This window comes from Oncorhynchus nerka, linkage group LG2 (assembly GCF_034236695.1).
Source record: "Oncorhynchus nerka isolate Pitt River linkage group LG2, Oner_Uvic_2.0, whole genome shotgun sequence".
Lineage (NCBI taxonomy): Eukaryota > Metazoa > Chordata > Actinopteri > Salmoniformes > Salmonidae > Oncorhynchus > Oncorhynchus nerka.
The window spans coordinates 60,085,931-60,101,244 of record NC_088397.1 but is presented as its reverse complement, the minus strand read 5'-3'; the positions used below and the strand labels follow the sequence as shown (position 1 = coordinate 60,101,244).

The 15,314-nt window shown below is 42.1% G+C and overlaps 1 protein-coding gene across 2 annotated transcripts in view; it reads left to right on the top strand.

Annotated features, from left to right (window-relative positions):
• The window catches only part of LOC115139021 (intermediate filament family orphan 2-like), a 66,269-nt gene extending 52,410 nt beyond the window's left edge, over positions 1 to 13,859 (top strand). Inside the window, exons 3-8 of one of the 2 annotated variants that reach the window (XM_029676207.2) lie at positions 4,300 to 4,395; positions 7,000 to 7,170; positions 7,558 to 7,706; positions 8,255 to 8,423; positions 8,716 to 8,814; positions 9,362 to 13,859. In XM_029676207.2, coding sequence (XP_029532067.1) covers positions 4,300 to 4,395; positions 7,000 to 7,170; positions 7,558 to 7,706; positions 8,255 to 8,423; positions 8,716 to 8,814; positions 9,362 to 9,595 — 918 coding nt within the window. In that variant the 3' untranslated portion in view covers positions 9,596 to 13,859. Of the gene's footprint in view, positions 1 to 4,299; positions 4,396 to 6,999; positions 7,171 to 7,557; positions 7,707 to 8,224; positions 8,424 to 8,715; positions 8,815 to 9,361 lie in introns of both variants that reach the window. The other variant, XM_029676200.2, reaches the window with a different exon arrangement.
• Positions 13,860 to 15,314: the final 1,455 nt, after the last annotated feature.

Genomic DNA, 15,314 nt, shown 5'->3' with positions numbered 1-15,314 from the left:
CAGCATGTCGTCTAATACAGTATATTTATTTTGTTTTTATTATATAGGCCTAAATCATAATCATATTGCAGGACATGTCTCTCCTTTGCTGACATAATTGGTTTAAATTATTCTGTCTACACAACAAATGTTAATTCGCTCATTCAATAGTGAAGCATGCTCTGAAGTAAATAGACTGAAGTAAATAGACTCCCACAACATGATGCTGCCACCCCCGTGTTTCAAGGTTGGGATGGTGTTGGCTTGCAAGCCTCCCCCCTTTTCCTCCAAAAGTAATGATGGTCACAATGGCCAAACAGTTCTATTTTTGTTTAATCAGACCAGAGGACATTTCTCCAAAAAGTATGATCTTTGTCCCCATGTGCAGTTGCAAACCATAGTCTGGCATTTTTATGGTGGTTTTGGAGCAGTGGCTTCTTCCTTGCTGAGCGGCCTTTCAGGTTATATCGATATAGGACTCGTTTTACTGTTGATATAGATACTTTTGTACCTGTTTCCTCCAGCATCTTCACAAGGTCCTTTGCTGTTGTTCTGGGATTGATTTGCACTTCTCACACCAAAGTACGTTTATCTCTAGGAGACAGAATGCGTCTTCTTCCTGAGTGGCATACGGCTGCGTGGTCCCATGGTGTTTATACTTCATGCCTCAAGCTCATTAGCATAACGCAACGTTAACTATTCATGAAAATCGCAAATGAAATTAAATAAATATATTGGCTCACAAGCTTAGCCTTTTGTTAACAACACTTTCATCTCAGATTTTCAAAATATGCTTTTCAACCATAGCTACACAAGCATTTGTGTAAGAGTATTGATAGCTAGCATAGCATTAAGCCTAGCATTCAGCAGGCAACATTTTCACAAAAACAAGAAAAGCATTCAAATAAAATAATTTACCTTTGAAGAACTTCAGATGTTTTCAATGAGGAGACTCTCAGTTAGATAGCAAATGTTCAGTTTTTCCAAAAATATTATTTGTGTAGGAGAAATCGCTCCGTTTTGTTCATCACGTTTGGCTAAGAAAACCCCCCGAAAATTCAGTCATTACAACGCCAAACTTCTTTCCAAATTAACTCCATAATATCGACAGAAACATGGCAAACGTTGTTTAGAATCAATCCTCAATGTGTTTTTCACATATCTATTCGATGATAAGTCATTCGTGGCAGTTGGGTTTCTCCTCTGAAGCAAATGGAAAAATGCACGCAGCTGGAGATTACGCAATAATTGCAACGGAGGACACCAAGCGAGCACCTGGTAAATGTAGTCTCTTATGGTCAATCTTCCAATGATATGCCTACAAATACGTCACAATGCTGCAGACACCTTGGGGAAACGACAGAAAGTGTAGGCTCATTCCTTGCGCATTCACAGCCATATAAGGAGACATTGGAACACAGTGCCTTCAAAATCTGGGGCATTTCCTGTTTGAAATGTAATCTTGGTTTCGCCTGTAGCATCAGTTCTGTGGCACTCACAGATAATATCTTTGCAGTTTTGGAAACGTCAGAGTGTTTTCTTTCCAAAGCTGTCAATTATATGCATAGTCGAGCATCTTTTCGTGACAAAAAATCTTGTTTAAAACGGTAACGTTTTTTTATCCAAAAATTAAAAGAGCGCCCCCTATATCGAAGAAGTTAATAAACTGATCCAGATTACAGGCACTGGTTACAGTGAGAAGCTTCCTCTTGAGTAGACAGATTGATGAAAACCAGCCAATATTCAGGTCCCCAAGAAAGTAGACCTCTCTGTTTACATCACATACACTATCAAGCATTTCACACATATTATTTAGATACTGACTGTTCTCACTTGGTGGCCTATAACAACACCCCAAAAGAAAAGGCTTTAAATGTGCCAAGTGAACCTGCAACAACAACACTTCAATAACACTCCAGGTCTCGTGGAGATTCTAAAATTTCGTCCACAAGCATGTTGTTCCGCCTTGATTGTCCCTCCAGAAAGTCTGATTTATCCATCGTTGTAATCCTGGATTCACACACAGAACTGATGTCCTCTCTCAATGACTTACAGATTGCTGTCATCTTGCCGTTCTCCTGTTTCAACTCATCGAGCTGACCCTGGGAGAATTGCAAACTGTTCTTCAGGTGCTGGACCTCTCTGGTCAAGTCACCATTATTTTATTAGTTGAATTCACCAGTATTTGGACAAAGCACTTGAAGCTATTTTCTTATTGTTGTAGCAACTGCTTGTAGAACTAGTTTTGTTCATTTAAAAGATCCTTCACGTGTGATAGAGAGACACCACTGGCACTGTCCTCAACGGTACTTTGGTCTCTGCCGGTTTTGGTCTTTGTCATGGTAGCTAGCGACGTAGGTTATGCTATTATTCCTCACAGTTCCAGACAGGGCTGGTCACGGGGAAGATTGAAAACAACAAACAGCAGGGATCTAGACAGCCACAAACCTGGGACAATCCGCAGTCCCAGCCACAATGGCTAACTGCGTCACGGGCTGCCTTCAAAAAAACCCAGCTGGCTTGATAATGCCAAAAGGCTCCTCAGATCCATCCTTGTTCGACAGGATCACTGGACAGAGACCAGCAGTCCCAACAACTGATGCCAACTGCGTCACGGGATCCAAACAAAAAAGTTAGCTAGCTACTTCCCATACACTTTCAAAACAACAAACTTTTCAAAACAACAAATCCGAGCTCTTCCTCCTTCCGCGTTCAAAGGGAAGTGACGTATTACAACCTGACAAGGTAGGGGTGGTGTATCAATTCATCAGTAGAGTTCAGTACAGTACAGTAGAGTGCAGTAGATTACAGTAGAGTACAGTAGGATATAATACAGTACAGTAAAGTAGAGTAGACTATAGTTCAGAACAGTACAGTAAAGTTCAGTACAGTAGAGTTCAGTAAAGTACAATACAGTAGAGTACAGTAAAGTACAGTATAGTTCAGTATAGAGTGGCCAGACGGAAACCACTCCTCAGTAAAAGACACATGACAGCCTGCCTTTTGGAGTTTTGCCAAAAGGCAAAGATTCTCTAGTCTGATGAAACCAAGATTGAACTCTTTGGCCTGAATGCCAAGCGTCACGTCTGGAGGAAACCTGGCACCAACCCTACAGTGAAGCATGGTGGTGGCAAAATCTAATCCATTTTAGAATAACGCTGTAATGTAACAAAATGTGGAAAAAGTCAAGGGGTCTGAATACTTTCCAAGTGCACTATATTTCTAATGAGGGGTCTTTGCTTATTCAACATTTTTAGGATGGAACATTTGTGCGTAAAAAAAAAAAATATGCCCAAATATCAAAAATAATATAGACTCTTATCTTTCATTTGACACCCAATTTGATATGCTCCTATGAACTTCACATGTTGGTGCTCATGGTTCCTTTTACGTGGAAATGACCATTACTTATTGTACATGCCCCCATCCTTCATTTCTTATGGTCTGTTCATATCCATAATGTCTTGAGCGGGTGTGTGTCAACAGAATTTGGCCCGAGATCAGGTAGTAGGGCTGGGAATGTCTAGGGACCTCACGATACGATATTATGGGATTCTTATGATTTTCACTATTCTATATGTATTGCGATTTGATACTGTGATACTGTCTAAATTAATATCTTGATATGTAACTGTATAGATTTTTTCCCCCCATCACTATCTGGTAGATGTATGTCAGAAAACCTACATAGACCCTGGTGACCTGGATGGCCCCCATAGCAAACCTGGAAATCCGTGTCTCACCACTATGCCCCGTGCCTCATCGTTACACCAGTTTGCAGTATCATGGCCCAAGGCAGGCACCATGCTTCCTATGCAACACCAAAAGCCTCAGCAGGTGCTCGTACACTAGCAATCCCCCCTCTCTCTGCACCACCGTCAACAGACAAATCGATCAATGGCAGCGTATGTGTTTGTGTTGGATTATGGGTCAGCAGAACGCTGGAAGAGAGCAGACTTCCCTGGGGTGCTCTAACCTCTCTGAGGTGACACAGGTAGATATTGTTTAGCATGAAAGTGAAACAGGAGGTCTGCATTATAATAGTCATTTGACAAATAATATCAGTTGATTATGTAGTGTGATTTACTCTGTATGTGGTCTCCCTGGGCATCTACTGTAATGTCCATAATCCATCTTTACTACTTATCCCACTGCATACTAGTACAAATATAGATTGGGGCCATATTCAATAACATGCTTTCTCTAATATGGTAAATAAGAAAGTGTGTTGGTATTTTGCTGCATGTCTTTGAGTGTATGTGGTTGGGGCATGTGTTTGAATTGTGCATATCTGTGCATGTGTGTGTGGTGTGTGTTCAGAGTGCCCAGGAGTCAGAGAAGATCCAGGATGAACTGAATGAGAAGGTGGAGAGGCTGAAGGCTGAGCTGGTGGTCTTTAAGAGCCTTATGAGCAATGTGAGTAGTATATACACCCTCACACTCCACAGCACACTCACTCTTTCCATGACATAGACTAACCAAGTGAATCTAGGTGAAAGCTTGATCCCTTGTTGATGTCACTTAAAATCCACTTCAATCAATATAGATGTAGAGAATAATAATGGCACTGAAGGAGATGGCTGTCGTTTTACAATCCCGTAACCAATTGTGCTATTGTGTATGTTTTTTTCGCGTTATTTGATACTTATTTTGCACATAATGTTTCTACCACCGTGTCTTATGACCGGAAAAGAGCTTCTTGATATCAGGGCAGCGATTACTCACCCCATACTGGAGGAATTCTTCTTCTTCAACGAGTCGGACGGGAAGGATTTACTCCAGACACCCGACAAGGCCCTCATCCTCGTCACTCGCAGGAGGAAAAGACAGAGACATTGTGGATCTGTGAGGGTAATCTACCTTTAGCATCGGTCCAATTAGCCAACTTACAATCAATCGGTAATAAAATAGACAAACTACGAGCACGTTATGTTTCACAGAGTCGTAGCTGAACGATGACATGATTAACATACAGCTGGCGGGTTTTAAGCTTTTTCGGCAGGATAGAACAGCGGCCTCTGGTAAGACAAGGGGCGGCGGCCTATGCATATTTGTAAACAACAGCTGGTGCACAAAATCTAAGGAAGGCTCAAGGTTTTGCTCACCTGAGGTAGAGTATCTCATGATAAGCTGTAGACCACACTATCAACCTAGAGAGTTTTCATCTGTATTTTTTGTAGCTGTCAACATACCACCACAGACCAATGCTGGCACTAAAACCGCACTCAAAGAGCTGTACAGTATACGGCCATAAGCAAACAGGAAAATGCTCATCCAGAGGCTGCGCTCCTAGTGGCCGGGGACTTTGCAGGGAAACTAAAATCAGTTTTACCTCATTTCTATCAGCATGTTAAATGTGCAACCAGAGGGAAAAAACTCTAGACCACCTTTACTCCACACACAGAGACACGTACAAAGCTCTCCCTCGCCTTCCATTTGGAAATCTGACCATAATTCTATCCTCCAGATTCCTGCTTACAAGCAAAAATCTAAAGCAGGAAGCAGCAGTGACTCGGTCAATAAGAAAGTGGTCAGATGAAGCAGATGCTAAGCTACAGGACTGTTTTGCTATCACAGACTGGAATATGTTCCAGGATTCTTCCAATGGCATTGAGGAGTACACCACATCAGTCACTGGCTTCATCAATAAGTGCATCGATGACTTCGTCCCCACATATCCCAACCAGAAGCCATGGATTACAGGCAACATTCGCACTGAGCTAAAGGGTAAAGCTGCCACTTTCAAGGAGCGGGACTCTAACCCGGAAGCTTATAATAAATCCTTCTATGCACTCTGACGAACCATCAAACAGGCAAAGCGTCAATACAGGACTAAGATTGAACCATGCTGCTCCGGCGCTCGTCGGATGTGGCAGGGCTTGCAAACTATTACAGACTACAAAGGGAAGCACAGCCATAAGCTGCCCAGTGACACGAACCTACCAGACGAGCTAAATTACTTCTATGCTCGCTTCGAAGCAAGTAACACTGAAACATGCATGAGAGCACCAGCTGTTCCGGATGACTGTGTGATCACGCTCTCCGTAGCCGATGTGAGTAAGACCTTTAAACAGGTCTACATTCAGCAGTGATCAAATTCATTTTGGAGTTTCCTTTGGACCTTCACAGAAATGTTGCATGATGTGCTATTGACCCAGACTGACTGGATGTGGGTTTCTGCCGGGTCTGCAATTTAACAAGTGTATTCAATTGACTTTAATACTGCTGCATATGCTGGGCTGGCTCTAGCCTTTTGGGGGTCCTAAGTGAGATTTGGTTGGGGGGCACACAATTCTCCAGATTTTGCCATGGGACGAAGAGACGAAGATACATCATAAGCAATTCTATAACAAATGTCACGCAATTCTACAAATTTTGCCACAGGATAAAGTTTTGCAGTTTTATAACACATCTCATACAGTTCTACTCATTTTGCGGTGGGGCAGAGAGAAATTTCAGGAGTTTTAAAGCTAATTTCCTGCAATTCTACACATTTTGCCATGACTTATGCCATGTTAATGATATCTGAGTGAGAGTGACTAACAAAATCAATTGGGACCTCCAGGAGGTCAGGGCCCCTGGGCATGTGCCCTATGTGCCCTGTCAGTATTCGGCCATGATTACTACAAGTTTAGATAACTGGTTAGACTAATTTACCAATCTAAAAATTGTTCGCTGACATGGCTAATATAGTGACTGTCAGTGACTGACAAAACAAGAGATAAACTACTGATGCACAACCAAAATTCAAACTTGCACCGTGTGTATTCTACTGTTCTAACTCAACTAAGGGCGCTAAGCGACTGCTTACGTTGCTTATGGTTGGAGCCGGCCCTGCGCATATTGCCAATCACAGATAGCCAGTCATGGATGAACTCAGCATGTGACTTATGTTATTCTTATCTGTCAGATAGCTTTAAAAAGCGTTTAGAGATTTGTTGAGTACAGTAAGGAGAGGTTTTGGTGGGGTGATTCTCTGCTTCACAGCCAGCAACACCGACCCCTCTCCTTCCTCTCCAGAAAATGTCCGACATGGACACTAAGATCCAGGAGAAAGCCACGCTGGTGGACATGGACATCTGCCGGCGCATTGACATCACCACCAAACTGTGTGACGTGGCTCAGCAGTGCAACTCAGAGGACATGTCAAAGATGTTCAACGTGAGCCCGGCCAGGTCGCTCCCAGAGAGGGTGTGTATCTATCTGTATGTTAGGCCTCAGTCTGGAACAGCTAACTACCGGTATACTGCTGCTACACTCTCTTCTACATAGGCAGACACACACCACTAACACAATACTCATTGACCCCTCCTCCATACACACACAAACACAGTCATTGCTCAGCAGTGAACTGCTGATGCTGTGACTCTCTGCACTGCACACAAGGTTATCACATTGTGCAGACAGTGCTGGCTAAAGCCCAACTATGAATCCAGACAGAAACAGACCAGAGGCTTTTTAGGTGGTGCATTGTACTGCTTAAATTACTAATGTCGGATTAGACAAACTGCCTCAAATTCTGCATTGATGCCGCCAGTAAGTAATCTGCGTGTGTGTGTGTGCGTGTGTGTGTTCCAGGGTGCCATGGCGTGCTGCAGGAAGAAGGAGTGCAAGCCTGTGTCTGACGAGGACAGCTCTGAGATGGATGCAGATCCCAGCACAAGTACCTCAGAGGAGGAGGTCCCGCTCAACGTTACTGACGAAATGAAACGCATGCTCAACCAGCTGTGAGTCAGCCTACACACACACACACACACACACACACACACACACACACACACACACACACACACAGTGCATTGTGTTGTACTTTGCTGTACTTTGCTCCCATCTAGTGTTAATTCAGAGTCCTGCATTAATTATTTTTTCAGTAGTTATTTTCATGTGCTACAATTAGGGCCACCAAATGATAGATGAGAACATTATATCAAAGAATATGTATTCATTGTGTATATGAATTCCTCAGTGTAATATTGGATATTGATTATAAGTCTAATTTGTATTATACTACATCTGTCACTGTCTCAAGGATGTCGTCTGTATTCCTGCATGCCTTCTCTAGGTATCTTTCTTCCTCCTCTGTGTTTGGACCTCTTGTAAGGTGGTGCCTGTTGTGTTTGTCCTCTCTTCCTTCCTTTCTCTATCGCTCTTTCTTCCTCTCTCTCTCGCTCTTCCTTCCTCTCTCTCTCGCTCTTCCTTCCTCTCTCTCGCTCTTCCTTCCTCTCGCTGTCTCTGTCCCCCATAGAAATTGTTCAGATGATAATTTTGTTGCCAGGAGGGAGACATTTGACATTGATGATGACTGTGACAGCCTGACGTGGGAAGAGAATGACGAGACCCTGTTGCTATGGGAGGACTTCAACAACTACAACATACAACCCGGTGCCATCACCGCGGCAAACTGCACAGTCACCAGTGCAGCCAACAGCAACACAGAGGAGCCTGTGAGTCGGAATAGACACCATACAGTAAATGTCAAGGATACATATGTAGAGGATAATGCATAAACATTTCAATTACCACTACCTACTGATAAACTAATGGACAAGGGTACAGGAGGGAATTGAGGAGTTGTTCACCTCCCAAACTTCCCATCCATTCATATTCAGCAAAGTGAAATGTTTGCGGTAAAATAACTTATTTTCATTTTGAAATCCTGCCCATTGTTCTTCTCTCAGTTGAGAAATGCAACATCCTAACAGAATGTATTAGCTAATCTTCTTTGCTTCCTCGCAGGTCTCTCAGGATGGAAGCCTGGGCAGCCTCATAGATGAGACAGAATCACTATTCAAGACCAGAGAGCAGGAGTACCAGGAGACCATTGGCGCAATTGAGGTGAACAGGCAGTGTCTGTGGGTGTGTGCATGCGTGCCTGCCTGCCTACGAGCCTGTGTGTGTATATGTGTGTATGAGAGAGACAATGTGACAGAAAGAGAGGTAGGGGCCTACAGTAACAAAAATATAGGGAGATTGAAATCCCCTGAGATTTATCTACCTCTTAGAGATTGTCCCTGGGAATTTTTTCCTCTCATTGTATCTAATAGAAACACCTGTCAAGTGAAAGTACAGAGGAGGGCGGCTGCCTTTAATTTGTTGGTTGTTTTGTCCCTCTCTTTGTTTGGTTTTCATTTGTGACTCGGTTGACGATTCGGCCAGAGTGATTCAGTTCCTGGCAGGGCTGGCACCTGTCCCTGATCAACATCACTGATGTCTCTCTCTCTTCTCTTCCTTACTTGTTTTCCTCTGGCTCCCTTTGACCTCTCCCCTCCTCTTCTCTCATCTCCTCTCTCTGTCCATCTATATCTCTCATCCTCTCCCTCACTCTAACTCTCTCTCCCTCCCTCCCTCCATCTCCTCCTGCCCCTTTCTCTCTCCCTCTCAGATGGAGCTAGCCACAGCGAAGAGTGACATGAACAGACACCTGCATGAGTACATGGATATGTGTAGCATGAAGCGTGGTCTGGACGTGCAGATGGAGACGTGCAGGAGGATGATTAAAGGGGGCAGGAACTCTCCCTCTGTCAGTTCAGTGGCTAGCAGCGACTCAGGGAACACTGACGAGATCCAGGACAAACTACTAGACAAGGATGGAGAGGCTGAGGTGCCAATCAGTTGATAGCCTGGCTCCACCCCCTTCCTCCCCTGTTCACTGACAGCTGCTCACAGAGCTCCTAATTGTCCTATGGATCTGGCCCACTGTCCCAGGCCCGGAACTGGTGCTTATTGTCTCTGTTCTCACAGGAATGAAGGGGGACAGGGTTAATTTGCTTCACAAGTGTTTTAAGGCAGAGGTGGCACATACAATATATGTGTCTGAGCTGTGCTCTCTTCCACAGTGCTGCACAAGAACATCCAGCAAAACAATCAACATGATCAAACAAGTCATTCTGGCTCACTCTTAGCATAGTCTAAGCAGTTCCACTGTCACCACTGTCATTCTATTGGCCTGAGGCTGAACAGTCCATTTGGTGAACAGGGAACAACATGCACAACATTATTCACCAGTGAGAATATCTATCCTTTTGAGTTTGTTAATAATCACACAAAATATCACAGATCAAGAGCAGTCACACTATTTTGTACTTGCATGTTCCCCATAGATGCAGATGGATCATTCACATATACTGTACATGCAAATGTTCAAATGGGGATTGAAATGTTCTCACCAAAGAGTCAAAGCTAAAAAATCAGTTTGACTGGACTCTCCACAGTTACCAGTGTTGACTGGGGAACGGAGCACAGCCCTTTGCTGCTATAATGCATTGTTCACATTCTATGCAATCCTCCAGATTCCTGCTTACAAGCAAATTACCCCTCTTTTCCCTCATGATTTGCCTTTTTAAGCTGGGCAGGTGTTTTCTATCTGTTATTCAGAGTGCTCCTGTGTGTTCTCCAAAGTAGAGGAGCAATGGGAGGTGCAGAATTATCTCATAAAAGGAAAACTCCCTAGTGTCCTTTGTCAAAGGCATACCTTCTCCCCCTATCCATGTTAATTTAGAGGCTGTAAACATTTGAAAGGTTATCCTAAACAATATGGAACAAGGTGCCAGCAAACATGCTGTCTTTGATTTGTATTGCCTTATGCTTATTACTATCATAGTAAGCTTCAGCTAACTTTAATAATTTCCCCTTAAATGTATCTAATTGGTAGAACTAACTAAGTTATTGATGATTCCTTGGGCTACTCTTTGGTAAGTCCAAAGCAGTGGAAGCTGCTGAGGGGAGGATGGCTCGTGATAATGGCTGGAACGGAGTGAATGGAATGGCATCAATGGAAACCATGTGTTTGATGTATTTGATACTAATCCACCTATTCAGCTCCAGCCATTACCACGAGCCCGTTCTCTCCAATTGAGGCGCCACCAACTTCTTGTGGTCCAAAGAGCTTTTGAAAGTTATTGGTCACCTGTTTGTTCTCTCAGAGATAGGGTACTGAAATGATATATTACATAAAACAATCACGTAAACAGGCAATACTATGAACATTGGTTAATGATACATTCCCTAGATTATACACTGAAAAATTTGGTATTTGGTATTTTATTTTGCCAATCTTGGATACTAAACTCAGATGGCCTTTCATAACAACACCCACCTGTCTGTCCAGCAGGGTGCACTGTTCCTATCATATTCCGTTGTCTAATTGTCATGAGCCCTGGATTGGGTTTAGAATTGTTTGTACGTAGATAAGAGGGCTGTTGGCATGTGATCGTATACCCCAGATGCCTTTCTGTTCATATTGCCCTATGTATAATTAATGTTTTTGTATTACATCCTGTCTAATGATTTGAATTAAATGAATCAATTAACAAAATTGATCAATGCATGTGGATTGGGAGAGGTTTTCTGGAAGTTATTTTTCAATTGGTTTATGGAGTGTTGTTAGTTTGCAGAATCAAGGACAAAAGTGCTATTTGTATGATGAGGGTTTTAAGATGGAAAAATAATGATATTTGTCATTGCATTGTTTTATGAAGGAAGAAGGGCTATTGCATTTGGTTGTTTCTTTGAATTATTTTACATTGAACTAGAGGCACATAGTTGTACTATTGCAATTCCCTATAATTTCTTAAATCAAAATATGCATTATGTTCCTGTAGTTTTACATGGGCCCATGGATTTGCGTTGTACAGATTGAATTGTGAGTGTTGAGGCATAAATGAAATATTATCTTCTTGTTGAACAATCGTGGATGGTAAAAATGGTATGGAAACTTAACTATTTCATCATTTCATCTGACACAAAGATTCTGGCCCAACCAGTCTATTTTATATTATTTCCTAAACCATGGTAAAGTGTCAAAACTCATACACACTATAAAGACAGATAACATTTAGGGAGAGGCCTTATTCCCAGCTAACTATAAAAATCATTTGTGTTAGATTTAAAATCAGCCTGACGAGTGCAGCATGCTTTTTTCCCGTCCTTTGTTGCACCATACAGTATAGGCTGGGAAACACCTTGTATGTTGTACAGTAGACCTATGTGCCTTTAGTTCTCATGTCTCATGACTGTAATATTGTTGCATATTTTCAATTGAACAGATTGTAGACACCTCCTTTGCTGAATGTATGGTCAATATTTAGGAGCAGTCTTCTGACTAGACCTACAGTCCCAACCTTACAATCAGAACTGGTGCATATCTCAGGATTTGGGTCAGAACACAGAAACCTGATGTGTACATGGCACATTGTTCTTTATTGTCTAAGCAAACACAAATTGTACATGTATAGTTGAACTACTACATTATGTACCCTTGCAGGACGTAAGTTTGGCTTATTGAGCCTATATGGGAATTTGAAATTGTTGGGTTTAATTGTTTAGGTATTTTATATGGTTGGTTTCATCAATGTAGTGCTAGGGTCTAAAGTGTTACATTAGCCATTACTGAAATGTACACTATGACCCAAAGTATGTGGACACCTGCTCGTCGATCATCTCATTCCAAAATCATGGGCATTAATATGGAGTTGGTCCCCCATTTGCTGCTATAACAGCCTCCACTCTTCATGGAAAGCTTTCCACTAGATGTTGGAACATTGCTGCGGAGACATGCTTCCCTTCAGTCACAAGAGAATTAGTAAGGTTGGGCATCGATGTTGGGTGATTAGGCCTGACTCGCAGTCAGTGTTCCAATTCATCCCAAAGGTGGTTGAGGTCAGGGCTATGTGCAGGTCAGTCAAGTTCTTCCACACTGAGTTCGACAAACCATTTCTGTATGGACCTCGCTTTGTGCACGGGGGCATTGTCATGCTGAAACAGGAAAGGGCATTCTCCAAACTGTTGCCACAAAATTGGAAGCACAGAATCATCTAGAATGTCATTGTATGCTGTAGCATTAAGATGTCCCTTCACTGGGACTAAGGGGCCTAGCCCAAACCATTGTTCCTCTTCCACCGAACTTTACCTGCCCGAATGCATAGGGACAAATGTAGAGTTCTCTTGGCATCCGCCAAACCCAGATTTGTCCACAGGACTGCTAGATGGTGAAGTGTGATTCATTACTCCAGAGAACGTGTTTCCACTGCTCCAGAGTCCAATAGCGGCGAGCTTTACACCACTCCAGCCGACGCTTGGCATTGCGTATGGTGACCTCAGGCTTGTGTGCGGCTGCTTGGCCATGGAAACCCCGACGAACAGTTCTTATGCCGTTGCGTCCAGAGGCAGTTTGGAACTTGGTAGTGAGTGTTGCATCCAAGGACAGGCAATCTTTACATGCTTCAATACTCGGCAGGCCCGTTCTGTGAGCTTGTGTGACTTTCCACTTCGTGGCTGAGCCATTGTTGCTCCTAGATGTTTCCACTTCACAATAGTAGCACTTACAGTTGACGGTGCAGCTCTAGCAGGGCAGAAATTTTACGAACTGACTTGTTGGAAAGGTGGCATCCTATGACGGTGCGACATTGAAAGTCACTAAGCTCTTCAGTAAGGCCATTCTACAAATTTGAAGGGGTGTTCACATACTTTTGTATATATTGTGTATCTTCCATTGCTTTGTCACCCTAACGTTCAGAGCTTGTCTGTAGTGGGTGGGTTTCCCTGTGTTCTAGAGAGGCAGAGGTAGGTCATCATCCCCAGTCAAGGTGGCCATGGAGGAAAGTACTGTCTTTGTTATTGACCTCATTGTATTTTCATACACATTACATAATAATGATGCTATTTCAAGCCTGTTGTTTTTAATTTAAATGATTTATTTCCCTGGATCTTAATTTTTTCAATGCATACCTCTGCGCATTGTAAAATATGATGTTATTTGTATGTAAACTATTAGTAAACCATTGCATTCATGGGGATTCGGGGTATACTGTTGTTTGAAAATAATGAATGTACACTGTAATTGGTGTTGGGGGAAAGTTAAATAAAATGGTGGATTGTCTTTAGCTTGAGTCTTTGTTGTCCTCTAGAGATGTATCATGTTTAATTATACATATTACAAAATGTTTGATCTGTATGTAACTGTACCCTCCTCATACAGTCTACTCTACATTATCCTGTGCTTAAGTAACAAGTTGAAGATTGATTCATATCGCCTAATAACAATGTCTAAATAATCTGATAGACAGATAGATTGATAGATAGAAAGACATACCATGCCTTCAGAAACTATTCACACCCCCTGACATTTTCCACATTTTGTTGTGTTACAGCCTGAATTAAAAATGTATTACATTTTTTTTTGTCACTGGCCTACACACAATACACCATAATGTCAAAATGGAATCGTGTTTTTCAAAATGTTTATAAAATAATTAAAAATGAAAAGCTGAAATTTCTTGAGTCAACAAGTATTCAACCCCTTTTATGGCAAGCCTAAATAATTTCAGGAGAAGAAAAAAATCAGGCACTGAATATCCCTTTGAGCAGGGTGAAGTTATTAATTACATTTTGGATGGTGTATCAATACACCCTGTAACTACAAAAAATATAGGTGTCCTTCCTCTCAGTTGCCGGGGAGAAAGGGAAACGCTCAGGGATTTCACCATGAGGCCAATTAAAACAGTTACAGAGTTTAATGGCTGTGATAGGAGAAAACTGAGGATGGATCAACAACATTGTAGTTATTCCACAATAGTAACTTAATTGACAGAGTGAAAATAAGGAAGTCTATACAAAATATTCCAAAACATGCATCCTGTTTGCAACAAGGCACTAAAGTAAAACTGCAAAAAATGTGGCAAAGCAATGAACTTTTTGTCCTGAATACAAAGTGTTATGCTTCGGGCAAATCCAATACAACAGATTACTGAGTACCACTCACCAAAATGTCAAGCATAGTGGTGGCTGCCTCATGTTATGGGTATACTTGTAATTGTTAAAGGACTGTGGAGTTTTTCAGAAGACACGGAATGGAGCTAAGCACAGGAAAAATCCTAGAGGAAAACCTGGTTCAGTCTGCTTTTCACCAGACACTGAGGAATTCACCTTTCAGCAGGACAATAGCCTAAAACACAAGGCCAAATCTACATTGGAGTTGCTTACCAAGAAGACAGTGAATGTTCCTGAGTGGCTGGGTTACAGTTTTGCCTTAAATCTACTTGAAAATCTATGGCAAGCCCTGAAAATGGTTGTGTAGCAATGATCAACTACCAATTTGACAGAGTTTGAAGAATTTTGAAAAGAATAAGGGGAAAATGTTGCACAATCCGTATGTGGAAAGCTCTTAGAGACCTACCCAGAAAGACTCACATCTGTAAACCCTGCTAAAGGTGCTTCTACAAAGTATTTACTCAGGGGTGTGAATACTTATGTCAGTTGTAAAATCATCTTTTCACTTTGTCATTATAAGGTATTGTGTGTAAATGGGTGAGAAAAAATATATTTAATCCGTTTAGAAT